Genomic DNA, 19,357 nt, shown 5'->3' with positions numbered 1-19,357 from the left:
AAAAAATAATATGAAAATAATTACCCTAAGTTTTGGACTAAAAAACTTAACAACTTTTATATATAATTTTTTTTTAATTTTATTTAATTTTTATAAATATAATAGTTTATATTATTAATAAAATAAATTAAATATAAATTATCAAGTTAAAATAATAAAGAATGACATGAAAAAAGTCCCGGAAGAAGGACCCCCCTTTCCTTTGACCAACGGGTCCTCGTTAGACAAATGTGGACGCTATGTCATTAAAATTTAACTTCAAATTAAAAAAAATTAAAATTAAAGATAAAAAAATGGTAAATTCTTAGATATCCATGATAAGTAGTTGGGTACCGGTACCTTTAGTGTAAATTAATTAAAATACTTAATTTATTTTAAAATAAAAATAATTTAAAAGATGACATGACAATAAATAATTTTATTTGATTGGATAAGGATACCTGTATCCAACAAAACTCAAGGATATTCTGTTAGAACAAGATTTGTTCTGATCAATATTCTATGTTTTGATGATAACATTATATATGAATTTTGTATAAGACAATATGGTACTCTAATCCTTTGCACTTTCCATTTCAGGAAATACATAAAGAGTATGCACAAATCAGCGCTCAAAAGCACTGACTCAGAAGGTTCTGGATGGCTACATTAGAACATGCTCTGACAAGATATTAGAAGATGGTCAAGCAGAATCAGAACATGGACTATGAAGCATCAGAAGAACATGAAGTCAGAAGTAGAAGCACTGAAGTTCTGAATGGTATCACGCTGATTGACTCTGATATTCAAACGTTGTTATCTACAAATCTGAGTTCAGAAGCAAGTACAAGATGACAGGCTATTAAGTCTAATCTCTGACTAAAAGGAACGTTAGAAGCTACAAAAGGCAAAGTCAGTAAAAGCAGCAAAAGCATGGCTCGAGGTAGTTGACAAAAGTGTGAAACATTAAATGCAAAGTTGTACTTTTCACGCAAAGCATTAAATGCAACCCAATAGTCATCTTCTCTCAAACGCCTATATATAGAAGTTCTGATCAGAAGCAACAAAAAAAAGAGAACACTTGCGCAATATACCAAAACGCTGTCAAAATTAAAGCTCATGAACTTCATCTTCAACCTCACAAACTCTTGTAATATTTAGTGAGTGTTAAGCTTAGAACTTAAGAGAAATATCACTGTTGTGATTATAGCTTTATAAGAAGCAAATCTATACTCTCGTAAACATTATTTTACATTTTTTGTAAAAGGTTCCTAGAGTGATCAAGTTGCGACCATTAGACTCTAGAAGACTTAGAAGTTTTCTGAGTGGTGAATTCCTAGAGTGATCAAGTTGTGATCTGTATACTCTAGAAGACTTAGAAGTTTTCTAAGTGGATAACCATTGTAATCAGTTGGATTAATGGATTAAATCCTCAGTTGAGGTAAATCACTCTAAGGGGGTGGACTGGAGTAGTTTCGTTAACAACGAACCAGGATAAAAATAATTGTGTTCATTGTTTTTATCTTACAAATTTTTAAAGTCACACTTATTCAAACTCCCCCTTTCTAAGTGTTTTTCTATCCTTCATATTCAACTAAAAAAATTAGATTTTAAAATAACGAGACTAAAACTTAAAAAAGTGTAAAAATAATTAGATTAAAAGAGATTTTCTTTGCCCACCTCCCAACCTTCTAGGTCACCTCTGGTGAAAAACCATATATACCCCTGACTTCGGAAATGCAAGAAAAAGGTGTTTTCGGAGATGCATCTCCGAAAGCGCCTTTTTTTTCAAAATTTGACTTATTTCGGAAATGCATTTCCGAAAACACCATTTCGGAAATGAATTTTCAAAATACTGCGCGTTTTGCAGATTAAGCAAAACAGCCCCCCTCCCCCATTCATTTTACCCTAAATCTACTTCAAACTTCTTCTCTTCAAAATTTCTGCAAAAGCAAGTGTGTAGTCCACAGTTAGACATTCCAAAAGCTTCCCAATCTCAGCCTTAATCATCCCAATCTCTTCAATTGGTAAATTTTTCAATTTTTTCAATTTTTAGATCTATTATTAAAATCTCTATTAGGGTGTTTAGAAATTGCAAAAATTATATTGGGGTAGATTGGTACTGCTATTTAGGTTGTTTAGAATAAATAAAAGTAGTTTTGAAGTAGGATTTTGGGGTCTGTCGTGGAAGTTGCAGAAAACTTCTTCGCAGGGGTGTTTCGGAAGTTCATTCCCGAAAACACCTCCATTCCCAGTTTCGGAAATGAACTTCCGAAGTGTATCAGAAATGCAATTTTTTTTAATTTTTTCTGTTCTCTCGCATATTTATTGATTTCAATTGTTTTCAGGCACATGTCAGGCAATCAAGCACGCATCAGATAGGGTAGAGAGACCTAGACTGCGTCGGCTAGACGCGAGCGGGCGGCGCAACTGGCGTCGACACAGGGACGGGGGCAGGGCCGGGGACGTGTGCGAGTTCCCGTGCAGATGGACGAGGGTACCTCTGCATCTGGATCGAGGAATCGTCTGGCTCGGGTATCTTCTTCCCGCCAGCGAGAGGAGGAGGAGGCAGTGACATACCACGAGGCGAAGGAGGTACCAGATGTTGACCCTCCACACGGGGAGGAGGAGGAGGAGCAGGAGGAGGGCTACCCGGGAGGGCCCAAGAACACTACCGTGCTGATTACCTACCACGAGCACGTCGCTCGGTGTATCTGGGAGGGAGAGGTATTTTTTATAATTTGCCCGACTATATTATTTAACCGTTTATTCAATATCTTCTTAACGCTCTAATTAACATACTTTTTTATTTGTTTTTTTTTTTGTAACAGGAGAGAGAGCCTTTGAAAATGGTGAACCACTCCCGGAAGTTTTTCAGTCTGTATAAACCGAATGATGAGTGGTTTAACGACGCGGTGAGAGCTTCAGGGCTTAGTGGGCTCTGCATGACGGGGTATACCTCCATCAGCCACGACATGCAGGGGGCCTTTGTGGAGAGGTGGCATAGGGAGACGTCTTCCTTCCACTTACCGGTTGGGGAGATAACGATCACCTTGCATGATGTGCAGTGTCTTCTTCACCTGCCGATCAGGGGGACGCTGTTGCACCACTCCCAGATCCCCAAGATCGAAGCCAGTGAGTGGATGGCGCTCTATTTGGGTATGAAGCCCGAAGTTGCTGACTTTGAGTGCATCACGACAAATGAGCCTCATATCCGGTTCACCACACTGAGCGCTTATTTCGAGCACCACCTGGTGGCGGCGGCCAAATCCGAGGAGGCGGGTGACGCCCTATTTACACAGTATCACCGTGGCTGCGCTCTTCGGTGCTGGTAAATGTTTGTGGTAGGCGCTGCAATCTTTGTGGACAAGAGTGTAAGGTACGTCGACGTGACCTACCTTCCGCTACTTCATGGACTTGACTACCATTCACTAGTGGAACCGGGGGTCAGCTACTCGGGCATACCTATACCAGAAGCTGAATGAGGCCTCCAACTGGAGGACCAGGCAGTTGACCGGATCCTGTACACTACTTACGATACGTTTCATTTTAATTGTTTCACATTTATTTATGTTTCGTGTTTATTTTTAATACATTATCATGTTTGTGTTTCAGAGCTGGATCTTCTCTTACTTCTCCCGCATCCACGGCTTCCGCGTTGATCCTGAGTACGATGACGCCATGCCCAGGGCCTCCAGATACGTTCTCCAGAGGGGGAACAATGCAGTGGGACCATACCATGGGTACTTCGACCGCACGATGCACGATGATGTCACTTGGAGGCCATTCAGCGACTACACTCATGTTGTCCCCTTTGACGACATATCTTTATATTCTGGCTGGTTGGCATGCGGGACCAGCACCATGGTGTGGTATCTCCGTGAACGGTGCATGCGACAGTTTGGGTATGTGCAGATGATACCCAGGTCACCTTTTGAGGCTGCTCCCGACACAGTGACCCGAGTGCAGCTCACTGGCATATTTGAAGATTGAGAGCGTCATGTGGTATCGAAGGAGTATCGTCGCATTCGGGTCACCCAGGACTGGCACAGTGTGGAGGGCTATGTCACATGGTTCTATTGGGTGTCACATCCTCTAATGAGACCCGACGCTCCCGGCGCTCCTAGGCCAACACACAAGGAGATCCTGGAGAACCAGCAGGCCGAGGATGACCACGCTATTGATCTCATGCCGATCTGCCAGCGGATAGAGATGCTTGGGCGGGACGCGTTGGATCGAGGTGTCGTTCATCAGGGCGGTCCAGAGGCAGTCGCCGTGATGGAGATGATCGTCACTGATGCGGGTCGTGCGGCAGCATACAGGCGGCCGAGGAGGTCCCAGGGAGAGAGGGTTAGGCATACCCAGTAGGGGTCCGGGTTTATTTTTTTTGTTTTCGGATTATATATTTCGCACACTATTACTATTTGGTTCGGCTTGTATATATTATTTGGATTTTATTGATCATATTAGTATTTTCTGTTTATATGTCGTTTATTTTATTTGGCGTTTTCCTTAAATTAAAAATACGAGACTGTTAAGAAAAACATTAAAAAAAATACAATTTATGCATAATTCGGAAGTGCATTTCCGAAACCCCCCAAAATCTGAAAAAAGGTGTTTTCGGAAGTGCATCTCCGAAAACACCCCCCATTTGGTGTTTTCGGAGATGCACTTCCGAATTATGAGAAAATTTAAAAAAAAATACTTCGAAAATGCATTTCCGAAGCAGAAGTAAAGTGGGGTTTTCGCTGGAGGTGACCCCATAGGGAGGTGGGTAAAGAAAAAACCAGATTAAAATTATAACTAAACTAAAACATCTCAAAAGTAAAATCAAATTTGAACTACACTAATATTTATGGCTGAATACCCTTTTTCGTCCCTTATCTTTAGCTCGGGGTCCAATTTCGTCCCTTAATTTTAAAAAAGTGCAAATAGATCCCTTAACTTTTTAAAACGGCGCACGTTTGTCCTTCTGTCTATTTTGTGTAAACGGCCGTTTAATTAAGCTTGCGTGGCATGATGAGTTGGATATTTATATTTCTTCATCGCCTTCCATGGTCATATTTTTGTGAAAACGATTTCTGCAAAATTGGGGGCTAGGGTTTAGTCACGAACGAATTTTCTTCATCTTTCTCCATGAAATCTTCCAGTGGTTCTTCATCTATGATACAAAGCTGTCATGAAAGTTTGAATTGGAAACCGGTTTGCCACTGTGGAGATAAGGCAATTCTAAGAAGGGCGACGACAGCTAAGAGTTTTGGAAAACATTTCTGGGGATGTCCTTGTTATAAGGTATGTTTATAATTTAGATTTTCCTTGAATTTTTTTCGTCATTCAAACTGATGAAGAAAGGAACCCGCAAATGCAGGGACAAGGGCAACCTGGGTGTGGCTTCTTCGAATGGTTTTATGAGGAGAGTGAAGATACTAAGGGCAAATATTTGATGTCTAGGTTGGAAAAGCTTGATAAGAAATTTGAAGAATTGCAGATGGATGTTAATAAAATAAAGCTGTCAAGTGAAGAAATAAGGAAAGAGATATATGAAAATAGGAGGCAGTTGAACAAGATGATCAAACTGGAAAAAATTTGGATTATGATGCTTTTTATAGTGTTCATAGGTCTGTGGTTTTTCATGTAATGAATAATACCTTGTTATTGTACAAGTTGAATGTACCATGGTTTTTCATGTAATGAATTATGCTTTTTTATTGTACAAGTTGAGTGCATCCAATGCCTTGTTATTTTAAGACAACATGTACCAGTTCAATGCATCCAATGCCTTGTTATTATAAGACAACATGTACCAGTTCAATGTATCCAATTCCTTTGTTATTGTACCAGTTGATTGTGTTTCAAATGCCTTAGTTAAGTTGAATTATCACAACAATATAACACAATACTGGTTCATAATATATAGTTTGAACAAGAAGTTGTTCATAATTATCACAACATTAATAATTGGTTCATAATATTACGTCAGAATACACAAACCAGAAGTGGTTCATAATTACCAAAAGTGGTTCCACATTGTACTGTAACCCAAAAGTGGTACCACATTACCAAAAGTGGTTCATAATAGTACATCAGAATACCAAAAGTGGTCCATTAAACAAAAGACATAAAACCAACAAAGACAAATTAAACTAAATGTGACAGGTTCAGGTGCACTTAAAGACAAATTAAAGACAAATTAAACAATTTTCTTGGATCTTTTTGTAGGGGTAGTCCTCCTAGTTGTTGGACCAATGGCATTTTTTGCTGCACTTAATCTGGTGGCAGGTCTAGGTGGCACCCATGGAGTTGTTGTCTTTTTCACACCCAGCTTCGTTGACTTTGCAGCAGTAGTTGGTTGTTGAGCAGCCTTTCCTTTGGAAGCTTGAGAACTCTGAGCAGCTTGTTGTTGAGGGGCCTTTCCTTTTGAAGCTCTTGCTTGTCTTGGTGCAGTCACTTGAGAACTCTGAGTCACTTGAGAAGCTTGTTGAGTAGCAGTTACTTGAGAAGCTTGTTGAGTAGCAGTCACTTGAGAAGTGTCAACATCAGACCTTGGTGCAGCTTGTTGAGAAGTGTCACTCTGAGTCACTTGAGAAGTGTCAGCATCAGGCCCTAGTACTTTACAAGTTTTTTTGTTATGACCAGACTTCTTACACCTGCTGCATCTAACAAGCAACCCTGTTCTCCTTATTTTTATGTCTGTGCCATCAATCTCACCTTGTTCACGATTTCTCTTCTTTTTAGGTCTACCTAGCATCCTTTTATGCTTTGGAGGCCTAACATCAGGATATGGTGTTTTTACCCATAAATTGGAACCATTAACAGGATAAAGCACAGGTTTGTATACTTCAATGTACCTACTCTTTCTAAATCACTCAGGGATGTAATCTTCATACTTAAAGTTTCTACTTTTCATACATGCTAAGGCATGAACACATGGCAATCCAGTAAGTTCCCACTTTCTACAAGAACATATGTGGTCTTTCAAGTTGACAACTAACATATCAGCTTGATTTTCAACATTTTTAACTTCAAAGTAATGTTCATCTGACATCCTACATTAAATAAGTATACCAGACATTAACAAAATTGCAAAGGCTCAAATAAAATGAAACAACTAGTATTCTCAAATAAAATTGCAACTGGTTTACCTAACAATCCATGAGTTGGTGAAACAACTAGTTTTCTCAACTTTCTTTCTGATGTTTGGTAATACTGCATCATCACTCAGCTTATGGAACCTCATCCTATTTGTTGCCCACCTCTCCATACAATAAATTCTGATATCTTCCAGCATACTGACTAAAGGCTTTGACCTGGAATCAAGGATTACACTATTGAATGATTCTGACATGTTGTTAAGCACACAGTCACATTTGTTAGTTGTCTTGAAGAATGCCCTACTCCAACATCTGGGAGGTGTCTTCATCATGTTGACAAAAGCATCTTTATCCAAATGCTTAATTGCCCTCATTTCTCTTTCAAATGCCTGGACATATGTTGATTTTGCATCCTTCCAAATTAACTCTTTGTAGACCTTCCCTGGAAATCTTTTTCTGAAGTTATTGTACAAGTGTCTGACACAAAACCTTTGCTCAACATTTGGCAAAAGCTCATCCATAGCTGGGAGCAGACCCTGCAAAAGACACATTACAGTTATGCAAACAATAAGTCACATTACATCTATGCAAACAATAAGTAATAATCATGTTTAATTCAGAGGTACACACCTTTTGTTGGTCTGAGATGAATGTGTAAGTCAGACACTCTTCTCTGCCTCCTAGGTCATCAATCAATAGTTGCAAAAACCAAGTCCAACTATCCCTATTCTCTCCTTCTACAACAGCAAAAGCAACTGGTAGCATTTGATCATTTGGATCCCTTCCAATTGCTGCCAGGATCTGCCCACCACATAATCCCTTCAAGAAACAACCATCCAGCCTTATCACATGTCTAGACAGTTTAAAACTTTGCTTACATGTTGCAAAACATATATAGTCTCTACTACAGTCATGCTTGTCAACTACTTTCCTTAATTGCCATGACTCTTCATTTGGTATTTTTGCACAATAAGCTTCCCATGCACAACCATCCTTGCATCTAACCCTAACCCTCACTTTGTCATTCTTAGTGAATCTCATATTTCTACCACTTTGTACAGCATAAGTTGAAATGGCTTCCTTGAAATCCTCTCTTGAACTAAAATAAACACCTACTTCCCATTTAAAATCTGCCATTTTCTTTTGCAATTTGAACATTGGGTAGCTCTTTCTTCTAACAGCACCACTGCTCTCATCACTATCACAGCCACTTACTAATTCCTCACTCTCATTATCACCTTTGTCTTGTTCACACTTATCTCTAATACCACTGCCTTGACCCTCCTTAGCAATTTGTATGTTTTCAGTTAGATCTGCCAAGTCTTCTTCCTCTAAATCATCCAAACCATCAGATGAATCATCAAAAGCTACTTCCATTGCACTATCATAATTCTCATCCTCACTATCATTACTGCTTTCATCATTACTACTTTCAGCATGAACCTCTTCTTCAACAGTATCCCCCACCTGAACCTCTTCTTCAACAGTATCCCCCATGTTAACCTCTTCTTCAACATTATCCCTCACATCAGTTTCACCACCCCCCACATTAACATCTTCATCAACATTATCCCCCTTCACAGTTTCATCCCCCCCACATTAACCTCCTCTACAACAGTTTCCCTCACATCAGTTTCACCACCTCCCACATGAACCTCTTCTCAACAGTTTCACCCACATCATTAGTAACCTCTTCTATAAGAAACTGGCAGTATTCTGGCTCAGCTATCGTGTGTTGAATATAGATGTCACATTTTTATGCACCCTATAAATATCAATTATTTCTAGTGCTCCTTTGTCATCAACCAATTCAGACATGCCTAATGAGGGGACTTTGTACCAGATTTTCTCGAATTCCCTATATCCTAAATCCTTAAGCACACCAACAAACTCAAAATATCCCCAAGTGTCAGCATCTATTCTCAAGTTAGAAATCGCTCCTTCTTCATACACACTATGGTCATCATCAACGAAGCGACCACTGTGATAAATGGTTAGTTCCATATACTCCTCCATTACACCTAAATCATAAAAACCCTAAACTGAATAAGAATCTACTGATACAAACCCTAAATAACAAACATTGTGAAAATCCCCAAATGTTATCAAACCCCTAATTTTACTATCACCCTAACAGCACAAATCAGAAGAACAGGAACGAAAAATAATGAACTGACATACCTGCGAACCGAAACGTGGATCTTGACTCGAATCTTTGTTGAGCGTCGCATGCACACACAGTTGCTCGAGTTTTCCTCTTCTTCACTTCTGCAACTCTAACGTTTTGTTTTTTTAGGGTTTGAACCATGTTTAGAGTGTTCTTAAAAAGAGTTAGACACGTGGATAAACAATTGCCTACGTGGAAAATAAATAAATAACACAACTAACGGATGGGAATGGAAGGACAAACATGCGCCGTTTTAAAAAGTTAAGGGATCTATTTGCATTTTTTTAAAATTAAGGGACGAAATTGGACCCCGAGCTAAAGATAAGGGACGAAAAAGGGTATTTAGCCAATATTTATCCTATTGAACCTAATTGAGAGAAGTTTCACTTTATTCATTTCTAACTGACCTAGGTGGAAAGACAAAATTAGCCCGCCACTTCACTACGCGGGACCGAGTGGGTGAGAAATCAGAAGTGTGAACTCTACTCACTTTACACCAAAGTCAAAGAGCTGATTATTCTTTCTACGTGTTTGCGTGTTTTCACTTTTCATCATCAATTCCTCGGTCTCTTTGCCTATGAATGAAAATTTTTGCTACTCAGGTTAGCATCGAGTAAGGATCCTCTACCTTTATGGAGGAAAAGGTAGAGTGATTTTAGGCAAAATATAAAGTTAGAGGTTAACATGACATTGTTGACCTACCTTCTTAGAATAACCTGCAATAGTATTAATTTGTCTCTCATAATTTGATTCACCATTTCCGAGTAGTGAAAACCGTTCTTCCGATTGCTGTGCAGTGAATTTCTTAAGCTCAGGAATTCATAGAAAATGGATTCAAACTCTAAATTTACAGGTAAAGTTATCTTCATATACCATACCAAAAGGTTTTCCCCCTTTTATTTATATCATTTTTTCAATTTGATAACCTAGGTTTCTCTTTCTGCTTATGTCTGAAGTAAATATTGCTTTGTTACCTAAACTACCACTCCATTCTCTTTTATTTGGTAAAATATAGAAATGTAATAGTATTTTAGAGACTAAATTGAAAGTTCTCTCTTATTGTTAGTATTATTATTATTATTATTTGATTGATTTGGTGACATGATATGCACTTTCATTTCATATACAAACAACAGACACGTCGCTCTCACGGAGGTCTTTGCTCCTGCAACCATTTCGAACAGTATTGGGTTGTTTTTCGCAGTCAAATTTGGGCCAGCAAGGTTCAGCTTCTTCCAGTCCTTCCATCGATTCCAATTGTGTCCATACCTATAGATATGATGTGTTTATTAGTTTCAGAGGCGCCGACACCCGCAACACTTTTGTTGATCATCTTTATGCTCATCTAACAAGAAAGGGTATTTTTGCCTTCATGGATGATAAAAGGCTTGAGAAAGGAGAATCCCTTTCGCCGCAACTTCTTCAAGCTATTCAAAATTCTAGGGTTTCTATTGTTGTCTTCTCTGAAAGATATGCAGAGTCTACGTGGTGTTTGGAAGAGATGGCTACTATTGCTGAATGTCGTAAAGAATTCAATCAAAAAGTATTTCCTGTTTTTTATGATGTCGATCCATCTCATGTACGAAAACAAATTGGGGTGTACCAGAATGACTTTGTTTTACACAAGAAGAAATTCAAGCCCGATCCAAACAAGGTTGGGAGATGGGTGAATGCTATGAAGGTTATAGCTAACTTAGTCGGTTGGGATGTCAGGAACAAGTAAGTGTTATTCCCTTTGTTGCCTACTTGTTTTACATTTTCTACTTGAATTCCTTTTCTCCATTTCAACCACCCCACTTGAATTCAATGGTTTACATTAAGTTTTATTTCTTCGTCATTTAATATGGACTCATGATATTTAAACTGTGTAAGCTGTGAAATGCCATAATCTCCAACTTTCACCTTAAGTTAGAAATACTCTGCCTTTTGCTAAAATTGCTTTTCATATATTTTGTCATGCTTCTTCTCAAGAGAAACCATGTGCTTCTAAGTAGAGCTGTTCAAAAAAAACTGTGAACCGAACCGTACCGCCGAACCGTACTGAAGTTAAAATAACCAAACCGTTATGTTTGGTTAGGGAACCAAACCATATTGTACAAACAGTTCTAGAACCGAGCCAAAACTGTAACCGAACTAAACTGAAAATAGAAAATAAAAAAACAAGTTTTAATATATTTTTTTTTAAAATTAAAAATAGTTTAATGGCGGTTCTTCATTAAACGGTTCGGTTTGGGAAAAATTAACTTTTAACGGTTCGGAATTTTGAAACGGTATACCAAACCATTTATTATGGTTCGGTTCAATTTTGAGTAAATTGAAACGGTTCAGTTCAGTTCGAGTCCATTTTTATTATGGTTTGGTTCGGTTCAGTTTGATTTTCACAGTAAACCATACCATGAACAGCCCTACTTCTAAGCCTTGTCTCCAACCTTCCATTTAGTTCCTTTCTCGATTCTCCAAATAGGACTATATCATGTACAAAAAATATGCATCTCAGTGCTTGCTCTTGGATGCGTTCTGTAAGTGTGTCCAAAACTAAAATAAAAAAATAAGGCTTTCGAGTTAATCCTTAGTGTATCCATCTGATATCACTCCATGCCTCCATCACACATCGTAGTAAGTAGATCACTTCCGTAATCGACCTTCTAGGCATAAAATCAAATTGATTATCCGTAATTTTGATCTCTTTTCTTCATCTTTGCTCAATCACTCTTTCTTATAACTATTGTATGACTCTCTTAATAGCTTGGTGAGCCACCCAATACCTCTATTATCAAGACTTTTCCATACCTCAATAGATGTGTTGTCGGGCCCAAATGCCTTTCCTTTATCTATCCTTTTCCGTGCTTCTTTAACCTCATGTTGAATCAAAAAAGATATTTCTCAGGAGTTTTTGCTATATATTCTACTAGCAACAGCTCTCTGTGAATCTGTAAACGTTTCTCAGTTTCCAAGGCCCTGACACTCACAGCACTCTGGCCGATCATCTCTATCCCCATCTCATCAAAAGTGGTATTTCTGTATTCAAGGACAATCAAACTCCCCATAAAGGAGAATCAATTTCACCACAACTTTTACAAACAATTTGATATTCAAGGGATTCTATAGTTGTCTTCTCCAAAAAAATATTCGAAGGTAACATTGTGTTTGAATGAAATGTGGCTGCTATAATGCCACACAAACTTGAAGAAGACTGTTATCCCTGTTTTCCACGGTGTTGATCTGTCTCATGTTCGAAAGTATATCGGGGTTTTCAAAGATGATTATAAATCCAAATTTGGCCTAAGCAACAAGGTTGATCAATGGCAGAGAGCTCTGCTTGAGTTGGGCAAATTAGTAGGATTTTATGTTAGAGGTAAGTAAGTAAAAATAAAACACTCTTCTCTCAAATTTTGTTATACATTCTTTATGAAAATAAATATGCAATGTTTCCCGTTCAGAATATAAAAATCCCATGTTCTGTTTACTCTTTTCCCCGTGGTTATACTGATGCTTGTGCTACTCCAGCAAATAACTAGTCATCTGCCTAGCACCCACACTTATTGCTGTAGACGTTTCCGCGCATAAGTTTTATTAAATCATTTCTGTTTTTTCAAATTATTATCAATATCTAGTCAGCATGGTTTTAAGTAGTTGTCGCAATAATAGTTATAGTTGCAATGCAATCCTTGATTTTGTGAAGAAATTTGGCCTATGCAGCCTCAAGAACAATAGCGGTTTTTAATCCTTTATTTGAATCACAATGTCTGATATATGTGCCATTGCTTCATAGCATGTCATCATATCAACTTTCATAATCGAACTTGCACTCTTTAACTCTCACTAAATTATAAACAATCCATTAGCATGACCCTTTTGTTTTTCCTCTTTCAGGCCAGAGTCTATAGAGATTGAAACAATTGTTCAAGCAGTAATAAAATCTTTGAATCATAAATTCTCAGGCTTTACAAGCGATCTTGTTGGGATGCAACCTCGCATAAAAGAATTAGAAAAGCTTCTAAAATTGGAATCAAAGAATGATGGCTTCCGAGTTCTAGGAATTTGGGGGATGAGTGGAGTAGGAAAGACAACTCATGCTACTCTTTTGTACGATAGAATCTCTTATCAGTTTGATGCTCGTTGTTTTATTAATAACACAAGCAAACTTTATATGGATGGTGGTATTGTTGCTGTACAAAGACAAATTCTTCGACAAGCTCTAGACGAAGGAAATCTTGACTCATATGATACTTGTGAAATTTCCGGGATTATGATTAATAGGCTTCACAGTTGCACTAAGGTCCTTCTAGTTCTTGACAATGTTGATCAATTAGAGCAGTTGCAGGAATTAGGTATAAATCCTAGATTACTTGTGAGTGGCAGTAGAATAATCATAACCACAAGGGATGAGCATATTCTAAGAGTATATGGAGCAGATAAAATTCACAAAGTTTCACTGTTGAATAGTAACGATGCTTCTGAACTTTTTCTCAGAAAAGCCTTCAAAGGTGAACACCATAGCAGCAGTTGTGTTGAGTTGATTCCAGAGGTACTAAAATATGCTCAAAATCTTCCATTAGCAATTAAAGTAGTGGGCTCTTTCTTGTGTACCCGAGATGCTACTCAATGGACAGATGCTTTGGATAGATTGAAGAACAATCCAGACAGTAGAATTATGGATGTGCTTCAGATGAGTGTTGATGGACTAGAACATGAGGAGAAGGAAATATTTCTGCACATTGCTTGTTTTTTTAAAGGGGAGAGGGAAGATTATGTAAAGAGAATTCTAGATGCATGTGGATTATACCCTCACATAGGACTTCAAAGAGTCATTGAGAAGTCACTCATTACCATTAAAAACCAAGAGATTCATATGCATGATATGTTACAAGAACTTGGGAAGAAAATTGTTCGGCACAGGTATCTAGACGATCCAGGATTGTGGAGTAGAGTATGGCGATGCAATGATTTCTATCATGTCTTGGAGACAAAAACGGTAAAAAGTTATGTTTTAAAATTTAGAGGGTGCCATTTATGCTTTTTGAGTGAATTTAATTTATGGGGGGTCATGCGGGGAAAATGATAATAATCATTGATTATTTCATAGAGCATTTTGCTATTTTTAATATTATTATTTTTCCATTATGTATAATATATTTAATAATTAATTAATTAATTTTTTTGGAAATATATAACTAAGGATATTATAAAAAATTATGATTAATATTGTATTGAATTTTAAAAATAATAAGAAAATACGAACAAAAATATTTCTCTAGATAAGAAATATATGAAGTAATTTTTTTGGTCGCTTTATATCCTAGGAACATTGAAAAAGTTGTTTTTGGTCATTATTAGTTTAGTTTTAGACCGTGTATGCTATTAGTCCTTAGTGAAATTAATTGTGTAGTATGTTGACTAATTTCAATATGAGCAAATATTAGATAGACTTAAAAAAAATTCAAAATAATAAGACCAATTTTTTCCTTAGAACATCCTCATGGAGTTCATTTCAAATAACATTCATCGTGCAAACTAGTTTGAAAATACAATTTTAAGAAAACCATTTACTATGTAGTTTTTTCACAGTTAATTTAAACACACTTTGATTCCATGATTTTTTTGATTTCGCTAAAAGCTTGGACGTTGTAATATTGGATATATAGGTAATACCGTAATATAATGTTTCTAACATGGTTAATTCTCGTAATTTCATTTTTTTTTTCCATGTTATGCTTATTCTGTTCTTTTCCCAGGGAACAAACAATAATGTTAAAGCTATAGTTCTGGATCAAAAGGAAAATTTCTCCAAATGCAGGGCTGAAGGATTTTCAAATATGAGCAACCTTGTACTTCTCATGTTGTATCATAACAACTTTTCAGGAAATTTGGATTTTCTTTCCAACAATCTGCGATATCTTTTGTGGCATGGATACCCTTTTACTTCTTTGCCGCCAAATTTTGAGCCAGATTATCTTGTGGAATTGAATATGCCTGATAGTAGCATTCAACGACTGTGGGAAGGCCGGAAGGTACTCTAGTTACTTTTAAATTTGACCATTTTAATTGTTGATTATTGTCTGTCATATAAATTTAAAATTTGTAGCCACTTAGTCTCGTAGTTGACATCTAGTTTTTTTTAATAAAGTTCAAGTCTTAGTGTAACGTTTTTACTGATGGTTGCCAGTTCTCTTTATAGGAACTACCTAATTTGAAAAGGATGGATTTGAGCAACTCCAAGTATCTTATAGAGAGTCCAAAGTTTTTTTGGACCCCAAAACTGGAGCGGTTAGATTTTACAGGTTGCACAAACTTAATACAGGTCCATCCATCAATTGGACATCTGACAGAACTTGTTTTCTTATGTTTGCAAAACTGCAGCAGTTTGGTTGACCTTGATTTTGGTAGTGTATCAAGATTAAGTTCTTTGAGAGTTCTACGCCTTTCTGGCTGTACAAAACTTGAAAAGACCCCCGATTTTACCGGGACATCAAATCTTGAGTACCTTGATATGGATGAATGTACAACTTTATCCAAAGTTCATGAATCCATTGGGGATTTGACAAAGCTTAAATTCTTGAGTTTGAGAAACTGCCCAAATCTGGTTGAAATGCCCGATAGCATCAATAAGATGACATCCCTTGTAACTCAAGATTTTTGCGGTTGCTCGAGTCTTACAATTTTACCCTTGAAATGGACTCGTTATGATCATTTGAGATCTTTGACTTTCTTAGATTTAAGCTTTTGCAATCTTCATGAACTGCCAAATACTATTACCGCGTTAAAGATGTTAGAAAGACTAAATCTGCAAGGAAACAAATTCCGTTCACTACCTGATGTTTTCTCCTGTCATCGCAACCTAGCATATGTAAACTTATCTCATTGCCATGAGCTTGAAACTATTGAACTCGTACCATCATATAGTGCTTCACGACGAGGAAGATATTGTAACATAGCAGTGGGATCTCGTGATCATAGGTCAGGATTATATATATTTGACTGCCCTAAGCTCATGATGAAACCCAAAAACAAACCCATAGCATATATATGTTCACAAAGAATACTTCAGGTGTGTACGTTGCTTACCTTCCTCCAATTCTCTAGCTTTATTCATTGTATAATGTTTTTCCGATGTGGTAATTATATCACTATTTTTTTAGTGGCTAATAATTTTATACCGTTTCTTTGCACTATCTAGCTCTAATATACCTGTGTGTTATTTTTCTTCTGATACCAGAGTTCCCATCACTTTCGGGGTGGCTTTGACATTGTCTTTCCTTCGGATTGGGAAAACATTGATTTTCCGTCAAGTTGTAGTATTCCAAAATGGTTCAATCACCAATTTGATAGTGATTCAATAGTAAGGATAATAGATTTTGACGAGTTTGACAAGAAGTTTGGCTTTGCCTTCTGTGTGGCATTTGAGGTAAACAACTGTCGTGCGAATTCTAGTTTGTCACAGGATTCATTTTCCTCAGCACTCCCACATCCTTTTTATCTTTCTTTTGAAAGTGAATACACAGAGGAACGCTTTGATATGCCGCTCAGTTTGGAACTGCACAAAATTGATGGCTCCAAACATCTTTGGCTAATCTATATCTCTCAAGAGCACTGCCATTTTTTAAAAACTGGAGCACATATCACATTTAAAGCCTGCCCAGGTTTGTTAATAAAGAAATGGGGATTGCGTTTGGTAATCAAGGATATAGAGTTATCATATCCTCTCCCTTTGAAATGCTCATCGGACACCGATGTGCCCCAACTTTTCTTCGAATATGTACAAAAAACCAGCATGAGGTCTGGAACTAAAATCCAACTTCCTTACAATTGGTTGGTTACTGAAGATGAAGAAGTTCAGAATTCTGGAGCCAAGTCAAAAGAAACCAATCTTTCTAATCTCGGCCTTTAGATATGCCAACCACAGCCAAAACACACAACAAGTTCTGTGAGCCTTGAGGTAATTATCTTACCTAAGCAGTGACCTATTGTTAAGTTATAATTCATTATCATTGCTAATTAATAATTAATTTTATAACTAATAATCTTTATTATTAGTATATCACATCCATCTCTTGCATTACAAGTTTATCCAATAATTTCTCATTATTTAATATGTTGTGACATCATCGGTACTGTTATTCTATGTTTGTGGAGGATGAATGTTTGTTATCCGTTGCAATTCGGAAATTTCTTCAACTCTGCAAGTCTCATATTGGACAAATTCAGAATGTGATGGTATAAGTTTCTGATTAGACCTTTACGCGAAATTTGTAGACAATTATTATTTTACGAGGCAGATTTGTAGAGTTGATTTCCACTTTCATCACGGTCCGCCGCTAATCGTGTAATTGTGGCATAACTTGTCTTCATTGCTGATTGTAACACCTTTGCTGTTGGGTTTTATAGAGATGTTTTAGTTCAAACTTTAATTATAATACTTATAGAATTTAAGAATTGTCTTTAAAATATTGATACCAAGACCATATGGAATTATGTTTTTACTGTCTTATAATTGAGACAGCTTTGATCCATTTATAGGTGGCCTTCAGCGTGCTCAAATTGATAAATTTGTATATCTATACAAACGTGCATTATTAGTCATAGATATATTATTAAACTTCATTTTTAGAGGATTTAACAAGAAAAATTCAATGTAAAGTGCATTATTAATCATAGATATATTATTAAACTTCATTTTAGAGGATTTGACAAGAAAAATTCAATGTGCTAGTATAGTTTAGTATGCGATGAACATGTGAAAATGATAACAAAAATTATATTTAACATGTTGCAATTACATTTGAGGAAAAAAAATTTTAAGCAAGAATTCAATATAGGGGAGAACTAAGCGTTCTCCAACCTTGATACACAAGAAACGGATCAAAGCCGAAAAAAATGATATTACAAACAATTAACCTTACGACATAAAAGACAAATGGTCTTTGCTAAAATTGTAAAAACTACAATTGGAATGAGCAATATTGCCAAAAGTAGACCATCTCTATATCATAATCTTAATATTTCAAATCATATTTTAAACATTCCAAACCTCATTCCTAGAGCAAAAATCATTTCTTGTCAACCAAATAATCCAAGAAGTGGCTAACCAAAACACCCCCAATTTGCCTTCTTTAATTCTTTTAACACGGCCCATCGAATGCCATTCCATAAAAAACGGGATACATTCTTCCACGTTTCAACCCGGAAAATCCACCCACTTAGCAATTTCTTTCCAACCAAACTTAATCACATTGCATTTGAAGAAAGTATAATCCCTATCTTCCGAATGCATATCACAAAAAACACACTTTAAATTAGAAGAAGTTATGTTAATACCTCTGTACACCAATAGATCTTTAGTGGGAATCATATTCACAAAATGTCTCCAACTGAAGCTTTTAATCCTAAAAGGAACCTCCATCTTCCAAATCAATTCCAAAACCTCATCGCACCTATTATAAGGACCGAAAGGAATACGCAATTGAGCATAATGAGAATAACACGACGACATTGTAAACCCCTTCCCCGTATCAAGAGACCACTCTACAAAATCCTTCCCTTCTTGCATTCCTCCAAAAGACTCCAAAATATCCCGCAAAGCCGTATACTCCATGAGAATAACCGGCTCATCGACCGCCATCCCCGAAATGCCTAAATCACCCCACTTCCAAACCCCCCACACCAACCACCCATGGCCGCCACCGAAACTTTTTTCAAAGAAGAAGCCAAAAAAAGTTTCGGAAAAGTCTCAATCAAAACACAATTGTTTAACCGACAAATCATTGGTTTTCTCTCCGTCATTGAAGCATAAGCTTTAGCCTTAAAAGAGACTATTTATGCAGCTATAGCTTTGCGACTCAATAATGTGATTTTCGAAAGTGATTCTCAACGGGTGGTCTAAGCTATTCAAATATATCATTTTGGTAGCTCTGAAATTAGTTTCTTTATTGCGTTTATTAAGAATTTGTTAGTTCATTTTCCCAACTTTGAGGTTAAGTTTATAAATCGCCAAGCGAATTCGGTTGCTCATACTCTTGCTAAGGCGGCCAATTCTTGGACTAGGCGTAGTGTGTTTAATATTATTCCTCCTTGTATTGAACAAAAATTGCTTTTAGAAATGAATTAAGTTTATTTCGGTCCA

The 19,357-nt window shown here is 37.0% G+C and overlaps 1 protein-coding gene across 1 annotated transcript; it reads left to right on the top strand.

Annotated features, from left to right (window-relative positions):
- The first annotated feature begins 9,706 nt into the window (after positions 1-9,706).
- Positions 9,707-17,694, top strand: LOC131653603 (disease resistance protein LAZ5-like). Its single transcript, XM_058923847.1, has 6 exons — positions 9,707-10,090; positions 10,374-10,956; positions 13,111-14,212; positions 14,973-15,248; positions 15,416-16,285; positions 16,454-17,694. Exons 1-6 carry the CDS (start codon positions 10,066-10,068, stop codon positions 17,123-17,125), a joined length of 3,528 nt encoding a protein of 1,175 aa, XP_058779830.1. The 5' UTR covers positions 9,707-10,065; the 3' UTR covers positions 17,126-17,694.
- The last annotated feature ends 1,663 nt before the right edge of the window (positions 17,695-19,357 follow it).

This window comes from Vicia villosa, linkage group LG2, assembly GCF_029867415.1.
Source record: "Vicia villosa cultivar HV-30 ecotype Madison, WI linkage group LG2, Vvil1.0, whole genome shotgun sequence".
Lineage (NCBI taxonomy): Eukaryota > Viridiplantae > Streptophyta > Magnoliopsida > Fabales > Fabaceae > Vicia > Vicia villosa.
The sequence above is the reverse complement of the archived record's forward strand: the minus strand, read 5'-3'. Positions and strand labels throughout refer to the sequence as shown.